This window comes from Mustela putorius, unplaced genomic scaffold (genome assembly GCF_011764305.1).
Source record: "Mustela putorius furo isolate JIRA1106 unplaced genomic scaffold, ASM1176430v1.1 tig00000288_pilon_pilon_pilon, whole genome shotgun sequence".
In the NCBI taxonomy this organism is placed as follows: domain Eukaryota; kingdom Metazoa; phylum Chordata; class Mammalia; order Carnivora; family Mustelidae; genus Mustela; species Mustela putorius.
Window position 1 is genome coordinate 271,992 of NW_025421345.1, and position 26,510 is coordinate 298,501.

The 26,510-nt window shown below is 43.2% G+C and overlaps 1 protein-coding gene and 1 pseudogene across 3 annotated transcripts in view; both read left to right on the forward strand.

Annotated features, from left to right (window-relative positions):
* LOC123391837 (conserved oligomeric Golgi complex subunit 2-like) overlaps positions 1-13,472 on the forward strand; it is a 32,824-nt gene extending 19,352 nt beyond the window's left edge. Inside the window, exons 2-6 of one of the 3 annotated variants that reach the window (XM_045079342.1) lie at positions 378-539; positions 1,702-1,764; positions 8,969-9,148; positions 10,810-10,937; positions 12,932-13,472. In XM_045079342.1, the coding sequence (XP_044935277.1) occupies positions 378-539; positions 1,702-1,764; positions 8,969-9,148; positions 10,810-10,937; positions 12,932-12,971 (573 nt within the window). In that variant the 3' untranslated portion in view covers positions 12,972-13,472. Of the gene's footprint in view, positions 1-377; positions 540-1,701; positions 1,765-8,968; positions 9,284-10,809; positions 10,938-11,495; positions 12,060-12,931 lie in introns of those variants that run through there. The other 2 variants (XM_045079341.1, XR_006606548.1) reach the window with 2 other exon arrangements.
* LOC123391836 lies at positions 13,150-25,914 on the forward strand (annotated as a pseudogene).
* The last annotated feature ends 596 nt before the right edge of the window (positions 25,915-26,510 follow it).

Consider the following 26,510-nt stretch of genomic DNA (forward strand, 5'->3'; position numbering starts at 1 on the left):
TGCTTAACTGCAGAGCATTAGAGAGTGGGTGATAATTTTTTTCTCTCTTACATAAGTATTTCTTGGTTGGTTGAAAGTTTGACAGTGAACATTTGTTACTTTTAAAATTAAGAAGAAAAAGCTGTATCTATTTTGAGAAGAGCCTCTTTGAAATGTATAATTAAAAGAAATAAAATGCCTGTAGAGTTAGGCAACAGGAGAGAATGGTCTTGGTGAGGGGCCCCCTTTCCCATAATCTTAGGAAGTGAGCAGACCCCCTGATGTCCTGTGTGTGTTCCCCTGCAGTAATACGGCCTCTTATTCTTTCTCTGATCTTATTTTTCTATGTAAAATGTGGTATCAGTGCAATCATTTTTTCTTTCTGGTTTGATTTTCAGGAAGATTTCGACGTCGATCACTTTGTGTCTGACTGTAGGAAGCGTGTCCAGCTGGAGGAACTAAGAGGAGATCTGGAACTCTACTATAAACTTCTTAAAATAGCCATGGTCGAGCTCATCAACAAGGATTATGCAGATTTTGTCAACCTTTCCACAAACTTGGTAAACCTGAAATTCACAAGTCCTACACACACACACACACACACACACACACACACACACACTTTTTCTCTCTCTTCTTCATATTTATTAAAAGGGCAGAGTTTTTAGAAACCTTTCAGTTGATTACCCCACCAACCCCACCAGAAACTTGAAGAAATTACCAATTTCATTAATAAAAGAACTAAACTTTTTGGAATACATTTTTTTGTTTGTTTTAGTTTTTATTCATTTAAGGTTGCTCTAGTTTGATTATGTTTCAAATTCATTAGTCAACAGTGAAAAGTAAAGGATAATAATACCCAAGGGGTTGTTTTATTAGTTGCTAAGTGATTACCCTGAAGTCTTCCTTGATTTAGACTAATTTGTAGGAGCAAATGTCCACCACTCTTACAATGTTTAATTTACTCCCAGGTATATCTGTTAGCCAGAGCTAGGTTGAGGGAACATTGGCCAATATTGATATTTAAAAAGTTTGGTTTTATAAAAATATAAGAATGATTTGCAGTGAGCTTATCAATTGTTTGTAAAAGCCGTTTAGAAATGTTGAATTTTGTTACTTGGCAGAAAGTCTCCTTGTTGATGCTTCATTTTGTTTTAAATCTGTTTGTCCAGAGAAGCACAGAAAGTTGCAGCTCCGTGGGAATTTCAAGAAGCATTAAAATTAATGATGCACATTTGCTTTTGGGAAATATACCACTAAGATAAATATCCCAATAGGATTTAAAAACCTAGAAAATTTTACTTCTGTTTAATTTCTATTTTTCTCAAGGCTTATAATAATGTTTAAGAGAGACGTAGCCCGTCAGACTTTCACATCAGCTGGCTGAGTATCATCAATTACAGACAGAGAACTGTTCACCTTCTGTGAAAATTTTTCACATTCATTTAAAATGTCATCTAAAGGCAAATTGTTCTTAAGGAAACTTTCGTTTCTCATGACTTCCCTTATTTTTATAGTTCCATGTATTTCAACAGATTTTTTTCATATTCTATGAACAACATTAATGGCCAAATAACACTTCTGTTGTTTAGCTAGTTATGTAGCAAAATACGGTTGTGCCAAAAAAATAACTTAAATCTGGTACTGCTTTGATCGTTAAATAGATACGTCACTATTACTCCTTATCGTGATGTGTTTGTGCCAACCTGGTTTTGCCTTTAGGTTGGCATGGACAAAGCCCTCAATGAACTTTCTGTGCCTTTGGGACAGTTACGAGAAGTTCTGGTAAGTCCCCAATTAATGAAAACAGTCTGCTGTGACGCCTGTTGTCCTCGTCGGCTTTTCTCTAAGAATTCTTTTCATCTGTTAGTTTGGTGGTACTGGTGGTTGTATTTTAACGGTTCATGATTATAATATTCACCTTCAGAAGAGTTGTAAATGATTTTGTTTTTGCATATGCTAAAAACCTAAAAAAAACATGTTCGATTTGAAGAAGACATATTCTCAGAGTAGTCAACCTTAAAATGTCAGGGGAGAGGAAGCATATTTCCAAATTCAACTTATTAATGCCACTTTGGTCATATGTAAGTGGTTTCTAACTTACGAATGACTTGTATTTTAACAGTTTGTAATCTTGTAAATATCCCCCCCACCCCACGTAATCTACATGTGGTTAGGTTCCTGGGCTGATCTACAAAAACTGTGTAATCCCTAATGGAACTGAAGGATAATATAAATAAAATGTAATACTTAATAAATGTTACATTTGCATGTTCTCTCAGAAAAATCTCTGTTGTGGGAATGGGACTCCCCACCTCTAAGCCATTGGGAATAGGAACTCCACCTGGGTGAACAGTGGAGGGGCAGTTGTGGCATCACTTCTAACAGAAAACTGTGCTGCCCTGTCTCCCCCCTGCCCCTCCCCGTCTGTGTCTGGTGCCCTGACTTACGGCCTCTGTCCGTTCTGATGCCCTGTCGTAAACTTGTCATAAACGACACCATCCTTCCTTGTCTGTCTCCTCTAGCTTGAGTGGCCTTGTGCATCCCTCCCCTAAGACAGTGCCTGCATCCTAGAGAGAATATAAGGAGAACATAATTTAAGGGAAGACACAGTACATGGTTAGAACCAAGAAAAATGCGGAGTAATGGAAATATCAGTGCTGAGAAGCCTAGGGGAGGGGCAGGCAGGAAAGAGTTCGTGAAACAGGTAAAAATCTTGAGTTGTGCCTTGAGGTAGCCAATACTTTCCATGGTTTGTGTCTCATTTGAATTTTACAAAATCTTGTTAAAGGTACTTTTCCTTGGAATGGAAGGGATTTTCGTGGTCCACTGCTGGATTCCACACCAGCCGCTGTGGGGCTCTCCCACTGCCTCCTTGGTGTGCCTCTTCCTCCCGGGGCCTCATAGTGGTGTTGTTTCCCAAGCCTAGCCTTCCTTTGGCCTCCCACTCTTCTCTCAAACCCCCTCCCTGGAGGCAGATTTGCTCTACTCACACAGGCTCCCGTCCCGCCTCACCCCCTGCCATCACCGTATCCCCTCCCTTTTCCATGGCCTGTTTTTATGGCCACTTTGGTCCTGCTCAGCCACAGGCCTGACCTGCCTTTCTGGTCCCAACTCTGAAGCTGTTCTGTGAGATTCTCAGACCACTGAGGGATACGACTATATCTGTCTTCATTGCATCCCTGTGGGCTGCCACAATACTGACGTCCAGGAGGTGTTTCATAATGTTGATGGAGTGAATTAATTCACCTTCCTGTGGAATTTTTGTGATATGCCTACTTCATTCTAGTTGTTTCTGTTAACCTTTGTTTTGGCCCTAATTCCTAATTATCTCTTTATTCATTAGCTTCTGGACATGTTTCTCTACCTCTGTGCTCTGCCTTTTTCTGGTCTTCTGTTCTTCATTCTTGATTCCTGGTATTTCCATACCCACATTTCATCATCATGCATCAGTGCTTTGACATTCTTTCGTTCTCCAAAATATGCAGAATCTAAAGACCTCATCTCAGTGAAGTTGGCCCTCCATTCCTATTTCTGCTTCTCTCCAGAAGGAAGCCTGCAGTGCACATGGCTGTGTGCCTGTCTGACCCTGCCCCTGAGTGTGTCTGCACTTACATCTGCTCCCCATCCCCTCCCCACCTCGGCAGCTGTGTACACATGGCTTTCAGAGTCCGATTCGAGCCCCGTCGCATTTCCAGACTCTCCTGTACTTTGCTTCATATTATCTGTTCTCCATTCTAAGCCCCCTCATCCCCATAACTTTCACTGTATATGTGTCATTCTTCTTCTGGCCATGCGACCCTGCCTTCGTGTCATTATGCCCCCAGATCATGAGTTCCCTCAACAGTAACTGTGTCTGGTATATCATTTTTTTTTGTCAATATCTGCATAGTACTGGTGCACAGGTATTAAGTTCTGTGGAATTGAATGAGATGTAGGAACTTGATAATGTGACAAAACAATGTCTGTAATACGTTTTCTTTATTATTCTTTTAAAGAGTCTCAGGTCATCTGTCAGTTAAGGAATTCGGGCAGTAGATGAACGAATGTGTAAACAAGAGGACATAAGGAAGAAAAAGGTACCCTCCAGTAGATTTCTTATGCTGCATGCCAATTGAAGCCTTCTCCTCTTGTCTCTGCGAACTTGTCAGCACTATTCAGCTTTTTTTCAAAGCTCTCACGCATGTGCATTTTATGCATTATGTCACGTTATCTACCTGAAATAATAAGACAGAATTTTAGAGGTACCCACACGATCTCAAGATCACCCACTTTTTCCAGAACAAGAAACAGTGATAACTGTTGTCGGTGCAGCGCTTGACAGTTAACGACTGTATAAATTGTCAGCGGCCCTGTAAAGAAAATAGGCCTATATTAGAGACTAGGGGAGAAGTGGGCTTTCCAAAGCAAACTCAGGATTCTGCCGTAGGTTTGTTGTTATTTTCTGATCCTGTGTTCTTTATGTTCTGGTGTTCACTTTAATTTTTTCGATTCCCAGTAGTTAGCATGCGGTGTTGGCTTAGTTTCAGGTGTGTGAGACAGGCAACGGCTCTGTACATCTGAGGGCTCACCCGGGGGAGTGTGCCCCTTAGTGCTATCTCCAGTTCCAAGTGTCCCCAATATCATTCATGATCATAACGATGTAGGGGCACAGCGGGCATTGGGAGTCTGGGCTTCTGACTCTCTCGCCTGCTGCTCTGTACAATGTTTTCTATGTGTATTATTAGCATATTTGTTAAAATCTCAGTGGGGAGAAGCCTGTTTGAGGGACCTTCTGTTTAATTCGCCTCTGGATCTCCTCACAGCTTTTGTCCAAAGAATGCTTGTCGTGCACTTCCAGACAAAACAGTAAGCTTTGTGAGAGCAGGGTGTATTTCTTGCTTTATTTTCTCATGCCCCCCCCCCCCCCCCCCCGTCGGAATGAATGTCGAGCTCCCAGGGGTCTTCATTATTATTATTATTTATTGAATGGATGACTTTGTATTTTTTTGTTCTTTAAGGATGAGAGTTTTCATAATGTCCCTCAACCTCTTTGATAATATTTGTAGTGTAAAAGGTCTTTAATGATTTGGTGCTTGGGCATATAGGTATATGCACATGTAAACTGAGAGGGCCAGTACAATCGGAAGCCAAAGTTAAAACATGAATAAAGGGCCATAAGAAACCAAATGGAGGGGCGCCTGGTGGCTCAGTTGGTTAAATGTCCGACTCTTGGTTTTGGCTCAGGTCATGATCTCAGGATCATGAGATTGAGCCCCGCATTGAGCTCTGTGCTCAGCAGAATGTCGGCTCGAGATCTCTCTCTCTCCCTCTGCCCCTCCCCTGCACGCGCACATGCAGTCTCTCTCTCTCTCAAATAAACAAATCTTTTTAAAAAAAATAGGAAAGAAATGCCCATAGAAAGATTCAGGATGGGGAAAAGAAGAAATAAGAGTATAGAATATGAGAAAGCAAAGTATAGGTTTTTTTTTTTTTTCCTCTATAAACTTGCAATAGAATATGGAAGTATGCTTATTCTAGAACTAAGATTGGCATTCTTGAGAATTCTGTGTTTCATAGAAATATTCAAAATATAGCATGCCCTATATATTTGAAGTTAACTTTTGGTCTTATATTTTCCTGCATTTAGCATGGAAAATAAAGATGATTAAGAGTAAAGATGGTGACATTTTTTTATTTGCTTAATTTTTATTTTTATAGATGTGTGTGTTGAGGCTTATACAAGTTATTTGATCAGTTGAAAAAATTGAAAAAATCTTAAATTCACAAAGTTCTAAAGAAACCTCTGCACTAGAGGGAAGCAGGTAAGCATTTTTTTTTAACTAAGTAGCACATAAATTAATACTTCACATGCAGTCTAATTAGGCGTGGACGGCTTAGTTAGAATTCATTTCTGAACAAGAAGAAAATCCAGGTTTGTGGCTAGAATGTAGCTCCAGGAGAGTGGAGAGCATGAAATGGTGAAATCTATATCACATTCCTATAAACCCTTTGGTTATAGACCACAGTTCCAACACGTCATTATGCTTGCAGTGGAAAAGTATATTTGGAATCACCTTCCCTGAGGACTAGCAAAGTCCTGTTGATCTTTAAGGCATACCTACCATTCATCTTGTTTTTTTTCTCCATCTCATTTTTTTTTCCTAGACATGCCCAGAGTATTACCATTGATGTATTTTGCACCAGCATTATATTATTATGAAACAGTATAGGACATATCCAGTTGAAATTTACAAACAGGAAAGAAAAAACTTATGAAATAGGAAAAAGATGATGGCTCTCTTTGTTATACTGTGATTGTCTTGTTCCCTTCCTGGTGTGAATTTTCAATCAGCCAGGGTAGATGAGTGACTCAGAAAATGAGTAGTTAGGTCCTGTCAGCACCGTGAGACTCACAGTGGTGCAGTGGGAGTAGCTGGGGCTGGTCCTACACATACCAGCTGGGATGCCTGCGTCAAGGTCGCCTGGTGCCCTGAGTGCTCTGTTGTGTGACGCTAACAGTCCCTCCCCTTGCAGGCGGAGTTAGGTTTCTAAATTTTAGGAATTAAGGTTTTAGATTTGGAAGGAACTTGAGAGACCATATGCTCCACATGTCTCATGATGGAGATTAAGAATGGACACATCCCAAAGGAAGCGATTCTCTGGTCCTAGGTCGCTGCCCCCTTTCACATCAAGGCATTCAACTAAGTGGTCAGCCTCCACTGTGCTTGTGTCTCTAGCCCGTTGCACTCGTGCTTCTGCCCCGTTCGTCCACACTTAGCAGACAGTCTGCACGCGGCCCTTCTGCAGCCCGTGTGTCTCCAGCGGCTCTGCTTCGCTGCGGCCCTTGGCAGCGCCTGCAGCCCCTCCAGCCATGTCCACGTTCGGCCCCTGGGGAGCTGGCCCTACAGTGTTCTTCCCGTCTTTGCTGTTGCTGCTGTGCTCCTCGGATAGAAACACCTCAGTGAGCTCTGTGTCTACAATCCTGTCCCTTTGCAGCACTGTCCTTGATAAACAGACATTGTGCGCTTTCTTGCTCAGAATTACCTTGGAGGACTTTTTTCTCCAGAAGAGCAGCTCTGAGCTCTAGAGTCAGGAAAACCAGAGTAGCGTCAGCGCACGGTAAATCCATCATGCTCTGCCAGGCCCAGAAATGCCGAGAAAAGGATAAATAGGAAATGCGCATGGGATCAGTCAGTAGAGGTGGGGATTAGGCTTCCGCACTGTTAGTGCCAAGCGCTTGCCTTCCCTCCACACCAGTTCTGATGCTCTGGGACGGGGCACACCGTGGCAGGTCTCCAGAGATTTTGGGTTTCCTTACAGTGTGTTTCCTCGCTACCTGACTGCCCATCCTCAGATGTGGGATGCCTCATAGAGCCCAGCAGGGGCTTTGGGGCCTTTGTTGTGTTTTTTTCTTTTTCTTTCACTGTTCGGCTTCCTTTTGAATGGGGTTGACACTTTCTAATGTGGGGGGCAAGAGGGAAGTGTATCCAGTCCACTTGATGGCAGATGCACTGTGAGTGATTTCTCACCAGCTCCCGGAGCACCGAGCTTGCTCTTTCGGCCGTTGGGTAAATTTAAACTTGGAGTCCGCTGCTCTGAGCGATTTCCCAGGTTGCTGCTAGGCGGTCAGTTTTAGCTGATTGAGGAGACTGCAGTAGTTGGTACTGGGGAGGTACTTGGGAGTGAGAATGAGGCAGGCGGAGAAGAAGAGGGGGCTTCGGGTATGAACGGTAGGACAGGGCAGAGAGAGAGGAGGGGGTTAGAGAATGGGAGAAGAAGGGAGGAGAAGGGCACGAATGGGAGAGCCCGAGGAACGTGGTGGAAACATGCAGTTGTACCCACACTGACCTAAAATAGCTCCATCCCCTTGCCTGGGCCCTGTGGCCCGGGCCAGGCTGCGTCAGTGGCTTCTATGACCTCCCCGCTCCTCACCCCTCACACTGGGGCCTGCTGCACAGACAGTTTGTCATGAAAATTGATGGCATGCAGGTGCAGGTGCCTGAGCTCTGTAAGGCATGGGGGGCGGTGGGTGGGGGTGGCAGGTTTTAACTTTGGGAGTTACATTTCTCTAATTGTCTCTACTAGCCCTCTCTGGACTAGCGAGATTTTGGAGAGAATTGCCACAGAATTTAACCAGTTACAGTTTCATGCTGTTCAGAGCAAAGGCATGCCTCTTCAGGACAAAGTAAGACCAGCAAGTGTTGGTTTCGATTTTCAATTTGCTGTTTGCGAATTTCCTGGATGATTTTTTGGTTTGACCTAGCATTGTCCCTGATAGTTGCTACTCTACAGGGTTTTGAAGCTAGCTTTTGATTTTTTTTTTTTTTCAGTGTGTCTCCTGCTGCTTCATTATGTCACACTAGATAGATTTTGTGTAAAGACACAAGCATAGTCTCGAAACTATGCAAGTAAAATTAATTCTGAATTTCATGTAACTTGACACATCATATGATGTAGTCAGAGTTCATTTATCCAAAGTCCTTGACTGGGTTTAAATGCACGTTTGTCAGATTTGCTCCGTAGCTTAAGAGGCAAATAACTTTTTGTCATTCAGTAATTATCTGAACTTCACTTTGATGAAGCCGACTTACTTTCAAAGAAATCATAGGGAGGGGACGCCTCAGTGGCTCAGTCATTTAAGCCACTGCCTCTGGCTTAGGTCATGATCCCAGGGTCCTGGGATTGAGTCCCACCTTGGGCTCCTTGCTTGGCAGGAAGCCTGCTTCTCTTTCTGCCTGTGCCTACTTGTGTGCTTGTGCTCTCTCTTGACAAATAAATAAATAAAAACCTTTAAAAAAAAAAAGAAGGAAAGAAAGCAATCATGGGGAGAAGAGATTCATTGTTTTTCTCTAGGAAATGTTGGGATTTTAATCTTACATATATTCTGGTAGAATTAGAGGCTCGCTTTATATATATAACACATATGTATATAAATTATACACATATATTTGAGCTTTTAGAAACTGTGGTGCCTGGACCTTCTTTCCTGGTCTCTCTGTTCTTGCAGCGTATAGCCCACATTACAGCCATGCTGCAGCAGGCCCTGGGAGGCCTGCTGCTAGAGGGGCTTCAGACTTCCAATGTGGATATCATACGGCACTGCCTCCAGACTTACGCTACAATTGACAAGACACGGGATGCAGAGGCGTTAGTTGGTCAAGTACTGGTGAAACCGTACATGGATGAGGTTTGTGCCCCCATGCACCTCATTCCACAAACACAGAGCATCTAATCTGGCTTCGTTTCTTGACTGGGTGCGAGAGAGCTCAGGGCTCTTCCTTGAAGATGCTCCTAGTTCCTGCTCTTCTGGTTGTAAGAAAAGGTTGGTCCCGCTTGGTGCCCATCAGCATGGCAGGAATCAGGCATGCGCTCTAGTCTCTTCCAGTGATGCCATAACTCAGGGATCATCTTAATTTAGTAGGGGTGAGGGACTTGCCTAGGAAGAAGGTATGGATCAGAACATTTTCAGGTCAATTTCCATTTCCATAAGTTATACGTTAATGAAGTTGCCGAAAAGCGTGACCCCCACCAAGGCGCCCGTGCCCACTGGAGGAGCTGGAAGACAGCAGCTCTGTGCGCAGGGAAAGTCTGTGAGGGGAGGCGTCTTTGGAGAATTGATGTGGCCTAAGTCTTGAAGACCATGGGGGAGTTTGCCAGGCTAGGAAGGTGGGAGGGAGGGAATATTCAAAGATAAAGGGCTTTGAAGGGCGAGTTAGCGGGGTAGTACCTTAAGTCCGGAACTTGGTTACCCAGTGTTCTTGACCGATAAGGATACAGTTAAATACAGGGAGTCAGTGTATCCTGCCTCTGAGCGGCCGGAGTATGGGCTGCACCATGTGAGGCCGCCAGCAATCAGCAGCTTCCAACTTAGAGAGTGTTGGTTTCATCTAGTTAAGGCTGACAGAAGTCATGAAGCCAGTCTCAGCGTTTGAGGGATTTCTTCCAGTCACCTACCAGTGCGAGTGTTCTTTCTGTCCAGTAAGTATAAAGCTACCCACCATGACTTCAGGATGAAAGGCTTCCAGTTTTTAAAACGGGACAGTATCCCAGTGATAGAAGTGAAATTGAAGGATTAATTTCAGTAATCTTCTCAGCTTCATTAAGACTACTAAAAGTAAATGATCTGTCAGTTCTTTGTATGTATCCTATTATAGTTCATAGCTCTCTCTGTGGGGGTGAAAAAGATCACATTATTCTTTGTCACTAAATGAAAACATTTTAGTTATTTAATTTACGCCCTTTTCATTGAACTGAATCTAATATGCTAAATTAAGGAAGTACTTTACGTTTCCGTGTCGTTAAATGAACTGTGGCCACGTTTGTATTTTAAGTTTGTATGCTTGTCATTCACCTCCTGCAACTCAGCCTCACCAAAAAAAATAAAATACTAAAGCAAAATAAGATGTGTTTTCTTCCATCACTTTCCATCTCAGCCCTTTCCCTGTTCTGGAGACGGTAGAGGATAAGGCCAGGGTGAAGATGGTACAGAGCTGTTGTCTGCAGATACAGTATTTCGCTTTTAAGCTCAGAAGGGAAGCAGATGAGTGTGTATGATGTTTTAGCTTCAGGCCAGTCTCTGTCCCTCAGCCTCTGTGTCCCCCAGGATTGGAGCAGTATTCCCAAATCCCGGGACCCAGATTTTCATGCCATTGTTACTTACCTCCTGTTTAGAAAGCATACTGAGTGGGGAGGAGGAAGGACGAAGTGCATTTGTAAGGTTTACTCGATTCTTTTCTCTGTAGTGTATAGTTCATACTTCTCTTTTAGGTGCTTTAAAAACAAACAAAAACACAAACAAACAAACAAACAAATAAATAAATAAAAATAAAATGCTCTTCCTTCTGCTAGGTGATTGTAGAGCAGATCGTTGAGTCTCATCCGGACGGCCTGAAGATCATGTATTCTAATAAGCTCCTGGAGTTCGTTCCTCACCACTGCTGCCTTCTTCGAGAGGTCACAGGAGGAGCCATCTCAAGGTGACATAAAATGCTGTATATGCACCTGAGCTCAGTTTAGTGACCACCTGTCACCTCCTCATGTGCCGCTGATCCCTGGCTGTCCTGTCTGACCCAGGAACGTGGGAACGTGTGCTCTTCCCTATTTGTTACCAGTGCTGTGAGGCAGGTGTCGCTTGCCTGGGTTTACAGGGAAGGGAATGAAGAGTGGGGACGAATCTCAATGGTGACATTTGTGTGACTCCAGAGCCTCTGCTTTTCTCTTGTCTATACTTTCTCCTTAACCAGGTTCAAAATCAAAATTGGTTTCCTTCCATTATTGTGATGTCATCATCGGTCTAGAAATACCAATTCATTTTAATTCAACACGTTTTATACTGATGGCAATTAAAGTCATGTTCGGTTTTTTTCCCTCCCTCTCTTATTTCATTTCCATGGCTTTCCAGTTCTGTTTCATGAATATCCCATTACCTTCCACCATCTCCATCATCCCAGTCCAGACCTTTGTCGCCTTTTGTTCGAGGGTAGCGGCCTCTCCCCACCTGGTATCCCAGCTCCACCTGTCCCTCTTCATTGCAGCCCTCAGCTGTCCCACCTGCCCAGAGCTCTGCAGCCTTCCTGAGTCGCTCGTGGCTTCTCATCGCCCACAGAAGAGCATCCAGTCTTCCTGGCGCAACCTGTGACCGTTGGTGCTTGAGTCCTAGTGGTTCTCCGCTGTAGAACTTTTTACTGTGGAACTTTCCCCCATACCACTATGGTTCCTGGCCAGACAGGAGTGCTTGACCTTCCCTAACACACCTGGTACAGAAGATCCCTGACTTCACCTTGGTTCAGTTTATGGTTTTTTGACTTTTTATAATAGTGCAGAAGTGATATGCATTTAGTTTGGATCTTTTCCCAGGCTGGCGATCTACAGTAGGGTCCTCTTTTGTAATGCTGGGCAGGGGCAGCAAGCACAGCCCCCAGAAAAACCACGTGATCACGAGGGTCAGCAACCAACACACTTGAACCGTCCTGTTCTAGTTTTCAGTGCAGTGTTCAGTAAGTTACATGAGATACCAGACACTTTATTGTGAAATAGGCTTTGTGTTAGAGAATTTTGCCCAACTGTGCAATACTATAAGTGTTCTCAAGACATTTAAGTTTGGGTGGGGCTAAGCTCTGATGTTCAGTCGCTTAGGTGTTTTCCATGCATTTTCAACTAAAGAGATTTCCAGCTGAACAATGGGTTTATTAGAAGCCGAGGCCGTCATAAGCCGAGGAACATCTGTCTATACTGTGCACCTCTGTGTTTTCCTTCATTGCTTGCTTCCTGTCTCATATCCCTTTGTCTTTCTGTCGATCTGTCACTCCACATGAAGCTCCAGTCAAATATAACTTCTTTTTTTTTAAAGGTTATTTATTTATTTACTTATTAGAGAAAGCATAAGCAGAGGGGGAGGCAAAGAGTGAAGCAGGCTCCCCACTGAGCAGGGAGTCCGATGTGGGACTCAATCCCAGGACCCTGAGATCATGACCTGAGCCACCCAAGCACCCCCAGGCTATGGTTATTTCAAGAAAAAGTCCTATTTGTGAATTCTTCATCTAGTGAAGATGAATTAAAATCAGGAAAATCAACTCTGCCACCTTTAAAATCCCAGGAACAGAAAAAAATTCCATGAGCAGGTATAACCCTATCCACAATAAATCACTTTCAATCCAGTCCTGTAAAACTAATACAGAGTAGGAAGAAATCATTACAGAAAAATTTTGTTTTCATTAATCAAGCTGGAAAATAACGGGCCTTACATGAATGCCCTTTAGGAAGACAGTTCTTATAGTTTTATGTTGATGGAAACTAACATTACATTCGAAACGCATGTTAAAACCATGACTGTAGATTAACTACCACTTTCAGTCGTCAGAAGATGAAAAATGGTCAAGAGTTACCCAAACTGAATCCTGGTTCCTCCTGGAAAATGTGTTCCTAAATATTTTCCCCCTGAACTACTGTGCTCTTTCTGTATCTTACACAGCAGACACTGCGATGCACAAACACATCCAGAAGGCCTTTGAGGGCTGACAGCCTGCTGGAACAATGAGGAATTCACCCGGGTTTCTGCCTTTCTGCCGGGCCCAGAAAGTTCTGGGTAACCCAGGTGACGTGTCATGAGAATACAAGTGTAGCTCACACCATACGTATTATCTCCTCAGGGTAGACACCAAAATCCATGTTCGTATATGAAAATCCGAGATGCGTACAGAAATCAAGAGTGATTCTGTCATCTTGAAAGAAAAACACACTGTTGCGCTGCCACATGCCTCGTTTCTCTTCGATTGACTGCAGGAAGTAGTGATTGCAGTCAGAAATCTCAGAAAGAAAAATTAGAGTAAGGGCAACACCTGAAGTTTATTCCTGAAAATACTTGGAGAACGACTGTGACCAATAAACCAGGGCTTAGTTCATGAGACTATGTCAATGAGCTTATACCATCCCATGTCCTGGTCAAACCCTCATGTCTGGGAGAAGGAGGGACGTCTTCATCTTCCAGAGCTACTATTAGGGGAAAAAGGTGGAGACAATACTGACTGAGTCCCTCCTTCAGCAGGAGAGTCAAAAACACCTTGCCCCTCCATAATCCCAAATGAAAATAAACATCTCGGGGCGCCTGGGTGGGTTAAGCTTCTGCCTTTGGCTGAGATTAGCCCCACGTCAGGCTCTTTGCTCAGCAGGGAGCCCACTTCCCTCCTTCTCTCTCTGCCTGCCTCTCTGCCTACTTGTGATCTCTGTCAAATAAATAAAATAAATAAAATCTTTAAAAAAGAAAAGAAAAGAAACATCTCATTTTACTAGTGTGCAGCAGTGACTATGCAGGAGAAATTATTATTATTTTATTATTAGATGATATATTATTATTATTATTATTATTATTGTACTATATTGTTAACCTTTTGAATTCGGACACCTAAAATTTTTAATAAAATATGAAGGCGTTTTTTTTTTTTAAAGATTTTATTTATTTGAAAGACAGAGATCACAAGTAGGCAGAGAGGCAGGCAGAGAGAGGGGGAAGCAGGCTCCCCACTGAGCAGAGAGCCCGACGTGGGACTCGATCCCAGGACCCTGAGATCATGACCTGAGCCTAAGGCAGCGGCTTAACACACTGAGCCACCCAGGCGCCCCATGAAGGCTTTTTTTAAAGAACAAAAACTTCAGACTATATCTTTATCCTATAAGTTCCCACTACAACTGGCTTCTGTGTTGGCCAACATTTAGCCATTCAGATAAAGTCCGTATTTAGTGCTTCATGTGTATGCATGTGTAAAATAAGAGGACAGTCATAAATCTTTAAGATTGTGTATAATAACCGTGAAATAAGGATTCTTGATACACAAGGTCTCGTCTGGGGAAAACAGCTGGAGAACAGTATGCAGTTTTCAAATGATGGAGGGGGAATACGCATTCGGTTCTGAGAAAGGGAAAGAGAACAAGACCAAATATTAATAAAAGGGAAAAAAGCTTTTTCTGCCATCTTTCTGTGCCGCAGTAACAGTGTGAACAAATGTCCCACAGATGCCCTCAAGAACATTAACACTGCTGAAAGGGGGGGCGAAGGCCAGGTTCTTAGAAGGCCATGCACCAAAGTCATCGTCCCATTTCCTCACTGTGATGACGAAGCATGAGTACATTGGCAAATTTGAAATTATTGATGACCACAGAGCTGGGAAAACTGCTGTGAACCTCACGGGCAAGTTAAACAAGTGTGGCATGACCAGCCCTAGACTTGTATAACTGAAAGATCTAGAAAAGTGGCAGAATATTTCCATCCCCTCAGTTTGGTTTCACTGCATGGAAAAATTCTTCTGGCATCATGCACCATGAAGAAGGAAGAATCCAGGCAGGAGGGAAAATCCTGGGATTCCTTTTTCCTAGAAATATAATACACATGGCACGTGAAAAAAAAAGGAAAATAAATTACAGTCAACTAATGTTTGACAAGGGTGCCAAACAATTCAATGGTGGTAAGAACAGTATTTTACTCCTAAGCAGCCACATGCAAATAATGAAACAGGAGTCCTGCCTCACACCATACAGAGAAAATAACCCAAAATGCATCAAAGACATAAATGTAAGCATTAAAATGATAAAGTTCGGGATGCCTGGGTAGCTCAGTTGGTTGGACGGCTGCCTTCTGCTCAGGTCATGATCCCGGAGTTCCCGGATCGGGTCCTGCATCAGGCTCCAAGCTCCACAGGGAGTCTGCTTCTCCCTCTGACCTTCTCCTCGCTCATGCTCTCTCTCTCATTGTCTCTTTCTCAAATAAATAAAATCTTTTAAAAAATAAAAATAAAGTAAAATGATAAAGTTTTCAGAAGAAAACACAAAGGTAAATGTTAGTGGTCTTGAATCTAACAACGGCTCCTCAGCCAAACACCAAAGTCAAGCAACTTAAAAAAAATAATTAATAAATGGGACTCAACCAAAATATCCCAGTTTTGTGCTTCCAAGGACCCCATTGACAAAGTCAAAAGACAAGCCACTAAATGGGAGAAAATATTTGCAGGTCATATATAAGGAACATGCATTCAGACTGTGTGAAGAATTCTTACAACTCAAATAAAAAGACAACCAAGTTAAGAAATGAGCATAGAGGGGCGCCTGGGTGGCTCAGAGGGTTAAGCTGCTGCCTTCGGCTCAGGTCATGAACTCGGAGTCCTGGGATCAATCCCCATATCAGGCTCTCTGCTCAGCAGGGAGCCTGCTTTTCTCTCTGCCTGCCTCTCTACCTGCTTGTGATCTCTCTCAATAAATCTCTCTCAAATAAATAAATAAAATCTTTTTAAAAAATGAGCAAAGAACTTGAATATACATTTCTCCAATATCCAAATGTATACATTAATATATAAATGTATATATAAATATAATTTACATTATCATATATTTATATAAACATATTTATGTAAATATATTTACATTCTTAAATATGTATTTAAATATAAATAAAATATGAAAATATATATATTTAAAGATACATATAAGGTATATATAAAATATATGGGACAATAAGCACATGAAAATATGCTCAACATCACTAATCATTCGGGAAATGCAAATCAAAACCATGGTGAGATACCAACTCCCACCCTCGTGGATGGCTACTATCAAAAAACCCAAAAGCAGCTGTTGGAAGGATGTGAAGAGCTGGAACCTGTAAATTTGCTGGTGGGCTTGGAAAATAGCGCAGCCACATTAGAAATGGTTTAGTAGCTCCTCAAAATGCAAAACACAGAGTTGTCATATGACACACCAATATCACTCCTGTGTATAGAGCCAAGAAAAAAACTATGCCCACACAAAAACTTGTGCATGAATGTTTAGGGTTTATTCGTAATAGCAAAAAGGTGAGAACAACCCAGATGTTCATCAACTGATGAAGAGATAAATAAAATGTGATCCACCCAGCCAGTGGAATATTATTCAGCCTTGAAAAGGAATAGAATTTTGATATGTGCCACGACACAGAGGAGCCTTGAAAACATTCTGCTGATTGAGAGAAGTCAGTCACAGAAGACCACATACTGCATAATTTGTTTTATATGGAATTTCCAGAATAGCTAAATCTACAGAGACCGAAAGTAGATTAGCGGTTGCCTAAGACTGGTGGTGATGGCTAAAGTTTTCTTTTGAGGATGATGAAAATGTGTAGGTAGTTCAGTATAGTATAGTTAACTATAGTGAAAGCCATTAAATTGTCCACATTAGATGGTGAGTGGTATGGCCTGTGAATTATATCTCAATTAAGCTGTCATCGAAAAATGCAAAGAACTTCTATATTTATCAAGTAGAAAAAGAATGAACTTGATTAAAAACATCAAAAATGGGGAAAATAAAAACAAACAAAATAAGATGGAATAAAATCATGACTGTTTATCATTAATTTAAATGTGTACAGACTGGCTTTTTCTATTAAAGCACCTATCAGGGGGTTACAGATCCACGCTGTTCAAGAAACATACTTAAAATGCAAAAGGGATTGAGAATGTATCAGGTGAGGAGATACCATGCAAAAGAGAAAGCCGGAATGGCAAAATTCATCGCAGACAAGTTGGGTCTAAAGTTATAGGTACTAAGATGAAGAGGGACATTTTAAAAGGCAGAGTTTGGAAAGAAGATGTAAAAGGTATAAGCAGGTATACATCTAACATCATAACACCTAAAGACTCTAAAAATGCAATAACAAGGTAAAATTTTAGCTTTTCAAATGGGAGTATCTACTAGAAGGAGAGAAAAACAAGGACACACAGAAAATAGACATCCTGGGGCGCCTGGGTGGCTCAGTGGGTTAAAGCCTCTGCCTTCGGCTCAGGTCATGATCCCAGGGTCCTAGGATCGAGCCCCACATCAGGCTCTCTGCTCCGCGGGGAGCCTGCTTCCTCCTCTCTCTCACTCTATGCCTGCCTCTCTGCCTACTTGTGATCTCTGTCTGTCAAATAAATAAATAAAATCTTTAAAAAAAAAAAGAAAATAGACATCCTTATTTCCCTCGGAAAACATTTCTTTCTTACACCTAAGGAAAGCCATATTTGTAAAGATTAATTGCATACTAGGCAACAAAGGAAACCTTTACAAGCCTTCCAAATTAAAGATTTAAAGAACAGTTCTTTGATCACAATCCAGTAGAATCAGAATTAGATAGCCTGGTAACAAAAAATTGAAACTACATACAAGTTAAGAAATACAGTCTTCAGTCAAAGAAGAAATCATAAGACGACTGAAGAAAATCTTGAAAGCAATGGAAAGGAGACTATTTCATACCAAAACTTACAGAAGACACCAGAAGTTATACTCTAAGGAGACTTTAGGGTCAAATGTCTTCAATTTCAAACATTTTTTTGAATAAAAGAAACTACTCATTTAAACCCATCAGAAAAGGGCAGCTCAATCAAAAGAAAAAGGAAGTAATTATAATAAAGATAAATTTTTTAACTAATAAAAAATATGAGGGGAAAATAAAGTCAAAGTTGTTTTTATGAAAGACTAATGAAATAATAAAAAAAAAAAACTTCACATGCCCTATTAAGGATAAGAGAGGGGGAAGATGGGGTGTGGGGAGGAGGTGGGGAGAGAGGGAAGGGGGATGGGGAAAGGGGGGTTTCAGGGAGGAGGGGACAGAGAGAGAGAGAGAGAGAGTTGCAAAACAGAGAAGGGTTGGGAACAGAGATATAAAAGCAAATACATAATATTAAAAAATCACTAAACTGCAAGGCACTTTATACTAATCAATTTGATAACCTAGAAGAAACGATGAAAACAAAATCATCCAAATGATTCAAGAATGGAAAATTCAGAAGATGAGTTCCAAGATCAGACAGGTTTGCAGCTGGATAACTGTCATTCTACTGTTAAATGGCAACAGGCAATTAAACAATAATAAGCCAATTCACTTGATGAAGCTGAGCACAATTTTAATACCCAAACCCGAGAGGGAGGAACGGGGAAGCTATTAACAAATCTGGCTTAGGACAGATTAGTTAACAGAAACTGAACTAATGTTAGCAAATAACAGAAGTCAGGCATCTATCAAAGGACTATATCCTGAAACCAACTTGGATTCATTCCAGGAAAATAAAGGGAGCTCAAGACCAGACAATCAATGAGATTTACCTCATCACTAAATTAACTGTGAAAAAACTCTTAAGACCATAGCAATAAATGCATTTGATAAAAAAATAAAGGCACCTGATAAAAGGTGAGCAGCCATTCTTTATAAAAATGAAGATAAAAACAGAAGGACGTTATGCAGGAGGGATTATTAACCGGGAAGCACTAGATCAAGAGGTAGATAAAATGAGCCCATATTTGTCAAACAGTGACAGAGCCCCATGTGTGCGTGGATAGAGGCGAATGAGCTCATGGATGAGCACCAGGCTGTCAACAGGTATTATAGGAACAAAGGCAGCGGTGAGGAGAGGAGAGTCTTAACAACAGGGAAGAAGGTAAAAGGAGGATTGCAGTTAAAAATTGTGCATGATACAAACACATGCAAATAAGACCGGATATTTTCCCGTATATAGTTTTTTAAAACCCTGCACACATTACTGGAACTACCAACTCTTCCTTTCAGCTCCGCAGCCCTCGCGTGCTTTTCCAGTACCAGGATGCAGGGGTAGATCCTCCGTTGGTGAAATCCTATGTCATTGTACTCCTAAAGGGACAGGTGAAACAGCGCAGGGGCTGGAGGTCAGAAATCAGGCATTGCTGCGCCCACCCCAGCTCCCTGCTCGCCCAGCCCCCACTCTGAAGCAGCGGGCACTTGGAGCTGTTAAGAAGCAGGGATCTGAGCAGTTCTCTGGTTTCCCCTGGAGCCATCTGCATCCATCATATTTCCCACAGCTCTCCCCGAGTGTTGGTTCTGGCTCCCCCCGAGTGTTCCCTTAACTCCTAGCACACCCTTCTTTTGAGAGCACCTAGTACTCCCCGTCACAGTGCTCTGTCTGTCACATGCATCCATTGATCGACTTTGTGCTGGTTGAGGGCTGGAGCCCCCTCCTGTTAACTCCTCAAGTCCGTTTCTAATGCAGCAGCACCTGGCACTTAAGCACCCTGTCAGTACCTGCCAAATGAATGAAATGTACTCAAAACATAGTATGAAGTCTGCGTTTTGAAACTCCTTTTTGGAGCCATTTGCTATCATTTTCCCAGGCAATTTAAAAAATTTCCAGCCTTGCTGCCAATAACCTGAAGGAGTAAAGGAATGCCGGCATGCCCCATGGGACATGTCACTCTGGATGGTCCTTCGGCAGCAGGGACTTTGATAGCGCTCTTCCAAACCCAGCAGGATGGTGGAATGGGTATGTGGCTGAGTGCCTCCTGGGTCTGACCCTGTGTGACGCCACCCGGTGCCTGCAGCTGCCCTCTGGAAGGTGTTGCTTTTGCAGCAGAGCCGGAGGGCACCAAGCGTGTGTCTGTCTCCAAAGTCCTGGGTACCACATCACAATGCCTTCCTGAGAAGCAGAATCAAGGACAGTTGCTGATCTTCATTCCTTCCCACCAAAGGTATCTCATACACCATCTTTGGAAGTTGGATCCAGGGGATGCCTAGGTGGCTCAGTCGGTTAAGTGTCTGCCTTCAGCTCAGGTCATGATCCCAGGGTCCTGGGATGGAGTCCCACACATTTGCCCCCCTGCTCAGCGGGGAGCCTGCTTCTCCTTCTCCCTCTGCCATTCCCCCCACTTGTGCTTTCTGGCTCTCTGTGTGTCAAATAAGTGAATACAATCTTTTTAAAAAGCTTGGGCCATACTCTTTAGCCATTCTACTTTCCCTGGGGTAATTTTCCACCTCCCTGAATTTACCTGCATCTTTCCCAAAATCTACTTATCTTCCAGCCTTCTTGACCATAATGAGTCTATAAATTTTCAATAGACAGTGTGAACTTACACTTGCTAATATTTGCATAACATGCACCTCTTTCGATCTCAAAGAAAAGCTTCGCACCGCAATGGTCTCTAATCTCCAATTAGGTTCTGTTCTGGGATCCCACTGGAATTCTATGCACCTGTCCCCTAAGATGCCATAAATTGTGGTCCAGTTTCCCAGCCAGCCAAGGAAAGCACATGGGAAATCTTGCTGAAGTATGAGTAAGAGCCAACAAAAGGGAACATATTTATCTGCCTCGAATGCTGGAACCTGAGGAAAGCATGTTTCATTACAGACAAATCAGGAAGGAGGTGCAGATTGCTTTTTATGTCACTCTGGAGTGGAGGTCTGCCATTGATCATTAAGGCCATTTCCTGCAATGCACTCACCAAAGTGATACTCACTTCGGAGTGGACAAAACTTAGGAAATGGCCAAGGGGAGCTCTGCTTACACTTTACACTCTCAGCATTTATTTGTATTAATTTCTTTATAGGGCAGTATAGAGACATGAGACCACATTGAAAAAGCAAAGCTTGTCATCCTGTGGCCTTGGGTCAAGAATAGAGATAGTGCTGCTCATGTCAGTTTCAACTCCAGTGGCCAAGGGTTTGATCTGATGCTCTTTCAAGTTTTCCCCATAGCCTTTCTCAAGCTCAATGGCCAATAATCCCACAGGAGGAGGAGATTTTAGGGCCCTCTCAAACTTCTGTTTTGCTATCTCTCCCCAGCCTGCTTCCTCTGCAAAAGTCACCACTTTGCCTGTGCATCTACCACCTCTTAGAGCTTTTGGAATCAGCCACGAATTGCAGTGCTGATTCCTTCCATGACCACATATTGTTTACAGGAAAAAAACTCTTCTTCGTTATGCCTTGCCAGTCAGAGTGACGGTTTCATCCGCAACCTGGACCAGGTTCGGGAATGTTCTACACATAAATGTGAGCAAATGTCTTCTGTATTGAGAGACATGTACATTCTGTAAATGGACTCTATTGAAAAACCAATACATAGGGTACAGTTATGTCCTGACCCAGCTGGAAGGAGGCACTTCATTTCCATCTTTCAGAAAATTGGTGTAACACATTGATTTTCATAACAAAGAAAGCAGTTTTGTGTCTTCTACCAAAAGACTGTCAGAGTAAGCAATAAATTGCCTCTTTGGAGTGAACAAATTAATAAGATATTTTCTAAATTTCAAAATAACAAAGACAGAACGATGTCTGTAATGCTAAGTGCATCCCCTTAGTTGCAGGACATTGTGTCATGGACCACCTGAGCAATGACACATGGCGGCCGGTAGTCTGATTCACCTGGCAACCTGTTAAAAGAAAGTCTTGCACATGACAAGCTTTCAATAAGACACTGACAAGATGGCCAGGAAGCCAGCCTTAGCTGGCTGGCTTTTTCAGGTGTCCAGACATCTAGTCAACCTACCTCACCAACTCATCACCATGCTTACTGGAGTAAACCCAATCTCTTCCTTCCCCCCTGGAGATGGGAGAAGAGCCACTCACACGTTTGTATGGAATCCTCATTCTCCCTCGCTCTTTCCCCACATGGCGCTGTCCGTGAAATAAATAAACAAATCTTTATGTCACCCGGAAGTTCCTGGGTCAAATTACACAACTCGGACAATTTTGGGTCACTACAGCCTTTTGTTTTTCTCTCCACCTTAAGCCTTCTGGGTGACCAACAGCTATCTAAAACTCATGTTGCTGCCATATGCTGTTGTTCTGCTTCATCTTCCCAGTAAAGTTCAGTATTTTTCCCTAAAGTTTGGTTTATCAGTATCTCCAGCGTCTATCTCCAGCTAGGGTCATGATCCCAGGTCCTGGGATCAAGTCCCACTCTGGACTTCCTGCTCTGCGGGAAGCCTGCTTCTGCCTCTGCCTCTCATCTCTTATGAATAAAAAAAGAAAATCTTTTAAAAAATTAAAAAAAACCATCTATCTTCCCACTTTTAAAGATTAATTCTAGGAATTATTGCTATAATTCCAAGTGTCCTATCTCTTTCTTAAAAAGTCTACTCCAGGGCACCTGGGTGTCTCAGTTGATTAAATGTCTGACTCAAAATTTTGGCTCAAGTCATGATCTCAGGGTCATGGGATTGAGCTCTAGTGAGGCCTCTGTGCTCAATGGGGAGTCTGCTTCTCTCCTTTTCCCTTTGCCCCACCCCCCTACTCACATGTGCACACACGTGCTGTCTCTCTCTCTCTCAATAAATAAATAAACAAATCTTTAAAAAGTCTTCTCCAAAGGGAGTTTGAGAAATAGTCCAGTAAGGGGCTGGAAGAAAATATTATAAGTTTTATTCATATTTCATGTCATCCATTTAACTGGTTAGCTTTTGCATGTCATTTATAATGTGCATAATAATTTAGTAGAGTCTATAATTTATCAAAAATTTGCTTAAATTGGTGGTATGTACGCAAATATTTTTGTATGTATGTATGTATGTATTTACGTATTTATTTTTGTGAAAGAGAGGTGCACAGTAATAAAAGGAGATCACTGCTCCAGGGACCCAGATATTTCCCCAAGTCCTGTTTCCTCCCATTCCCTCTGGGCTTCATTAGACCCCCTTAACACCAATCTTGTCCCTAAAACACGCCCTCTGCAGCACCAAGTTCGAATGCTTAACTCGGGCCATCACTGCAGGCTGTACCGGGATGACCCTAGGGAAAAGGGTGGTGGGTCTCATGGGTTAGCTGTGTCACCTCCATGAACAGTCCTTTGTTCTGAACAGCTAGTGCAGCCCACGTTTGCAATCACAGACTCTGGCAACAGAGTGGGCGTAGATCCCATCTGGCCCCTCAGTAGCAATATGGCTTTGGGAAAGTTGTGTCATTTCTGGCCCAGACTTAAGGCTCATCCATAACGTGGAGGAGAAGACAGTGTGACCCTCAGTGGGCTGTTGAAAGGATCACGAGATGGTTCAACTCAGATGCTCCGAGGTACCCAGCACACACAGTAGGCCCATAGTAGAACAAAAAGTTGTTCTATTGATCTTATAGTTACTATTACTCATATTAACAAAACTGATCATTTGAGATGATTTTCAAGTGAAGTGTCTGCCTGGATTTCTAAGATTAACCTACTTCAAAATGAATTCTGCTCTACTGTGAAAAACGAGCTAACCAGCAGGTTTCTTCTGCGTCTTTTCTGAACTTTTTAGGATCCTCTCTAGAGAAAGGTTCTAAAGGAAGGCAAAGTGCAGGAATACTCTTGCTTCAAAGGATGTGTAGGAAATGATTAATTTTGCCAAAAAACAGTGCCTTGAACATAAAAGATGTTTGACGAAGCTCACTGTAGACAGTGTATCCCTCCAGGATTCATAAGTTGAAAACTCAATGTCCAAAGGAACATAACTAGGAGATGGGGTCCTTGGGAGATGTTTAGGTCATGAGGGTGGAGTCCTCATGGGCAAGATTAGTGTCTCCATAAGAGAGACCCCACAGAGATCCCTCGCCTCCTCCACCTTGGAGGTTATAGGGAGAAGATGGTCATCTGTGACCCAGGAAGTGGGCACTTGAACAGACACGGAATCTTCCAGGGTCTTGATCGTAGACTTCCCAGCTTCCAGAACTGAGAGAAATAAGTATGTCTTTAAAGCACCTAGTTTATGGTGCTCTTGTTACATCAGCCCAAACTAAGATAAAGCTTGCCTCTTATACTGAAAAATAACACAAATGTTAACAACAATTAAAAAAAGGAACAATGTGGCCAATGACATGTAATGAACATCATCTCTCCTCTACAGAGCCAAGAGCTTAATTAGTTTCGGGCAACTCAGTAGAGTATGATTAAACCAAAGAGCAGCAAGATGTCTAAATGCTCAAGTCCTCTGCCTCCTACTTTTTTGTCAAAACAAAAGAAAAGCCCTAGGCTGGTTTTGGTTGCCACCAAGCACAAAACAGCCAAATTCCAAATTAGAAAGCTCTGGGGTTTAATTGTGGGTGTATGGAATTACATAGAAGCTCTCTTTGATCATTCCAAAGGATGTTTCCCTCAAAGGTTACAAATACATCTCAGCCTACCAACCATCTCAGGCCTACCACAAAAATTATATATATATATATACACTTTTAGCATTTTAAAATGTGTCTAAATTTCAGTTTTGGATCCAGTTTTGACTATTGTTATGGGCTTAGTTGGATGCCCCCAGATTCCTACATTGACGTCCTAACACCCAGCATCTCAGAATGTGGCAGTATTCAGAGACAGGATTTTTAAAGAGGTGATAAATGGAAAATGAGCTCACTGGGGGTGGGCATCAAGCCAACAGGACTGTTGTGCTTACCGGAAGAAGCGATTAGAACACAGACAGTACAGACTGAAGGACAATCGTTTGAAGACAGAGTGGAGAACACAGCAATCTGCAAGCCAAGGAGAGACGTTTGAGGAATCGAACCCTACTGCCACCTTGATCTTGGACTTCCAGCGCCCAGAACCATGAGAAAATAAATTGCATGTTGCCTAAGCCACCCGGCTGTTGATATTTTGTTTACGACAGCCCATGACTCAGAAATTTGAGGACCTCCCCCCCCAGACTTTATCCTGAAGTTCTGTTTCAGCTTCAGGGGCTTGTGTAATACTACTGTATCAAGGAGGGAGGCTCCTGCCATTCCCTGCACTGCGTCATTGAGACACTGCACAGCTCTCCCCAGGGCTGGCTACATAATTTACAAGCCCCATGCAAAATGAAGATATAGGGCCCTTTGGGCAAAAACAGGGAGGAAGTGTTTGTTAAAGGTACTAAAATAGAAAGCTCAATTCCTCCATGGTCTGTCTTCTGAAGGGGCATGGCTGCTGTTTTCTATTTGCATTTAATGTCATTCCAAGCAAATAAAAATTTTAAAATGTGATTATGGGCATGATTCTTGCCATTCATCTTTGCAGGGTGCAATGTCAGTGTTAAATAATTCACGCAGGGATTCCACAGCTGTGGCACACCCACGTGCCCTCTTCTTATCAGAACCGTGGAAATCCTGAACAAGACCAGCTCGGCCACCTTTACCTCACCTGGGGACTCACACATGTTCCACCGACCCTGCCTCCCTCGGCTTCCTGATGAGTAAGGAACTTGACAGGATCAGGAGCCGGGGGCTTCCCCCTTTTTTATTTATTTATAATGGCTGAGATCGTGCCTGTCTTAGGTTGCCAATCCTCAGCACACATGCTTACCCGTCATTGGGTACTCTCCCTGGTCGAAGAGCCCCTGTCTTAGGTTGCTATGGTGTGGGATCAGTCTTACCCGTCTTTGACTACCGATCTAGCATACTTAGCCATATCCTGGGTTTCGGCACCACTTGTCGCTTTTGGCCCGCAAGAACGACACGGAGACACGCCTGGAGGCAAACTTCTTTAATGGCTTCTTATCTTCTTCCCCCTCTGGCGCAGCACAGCACGCAGCTCCCGCCGCCCCGCTCGGGCGCTGCCGCCGCCACCTTCAGGGCCGCGCGCCGCCCCTCGGCGACCGCCGCCACCGCCACCGCCGCCGCCTAACCGGAACTGCGCCGCCGCCATGGTCCGGGCTGCGGCCCCCGACGGCCGGCTGGCCCAGCGGCCCGGCCTGGCTCCCGGCGGGCCCGCCCCTCTACAAGTACATTCAAGCATATATACACTGGCAGCTTAGCCCGCCTAGCCAATCACCGCAGTGCTCATGCACCTCCCGCGTGAGTGGACCTAAATGAACAGCCAATCATATTCAGTCCCTTACAGCTCTTAGAGTAGGCCTCCTGTACTGGCTCCCGACAGGGGCTGACTTTCTTTCCCTTCCCTCCTAAGTCACCACTTCCAAGGCTTGGCTAAAACAGGGAGTTGACATGAGTGAGAAAGGACAAGACAGGGTTCTGGGCTGCTCACAAGAGGCGACCGCCTCCTGCCGGTGCTCAGAGCAAGCTCTGGTCTGTAGGGAAGGCGAGCTCCGGTTGACTTGGTCATAGACGTCACGTGGTCAGCGAGTCTCGTTGACCACCACTCAGGAGGTGTCCATTTCCATGCTGTGCTCACTGGGCAGGGCGAGCAGTACATGCAAATGAGGAGGCAAGGAATGGTGGATACCCACAGTGGGCTGTCCCCTCCGCTATGTACGTACTCCACTGTCCCACCTGTTATGCCCTAATAATGGGTCCATGATTAAAAGAGCGAGACTGATATACAAAGCGAAGGTCAAACAAAGCTTTATTTCGCACCAAG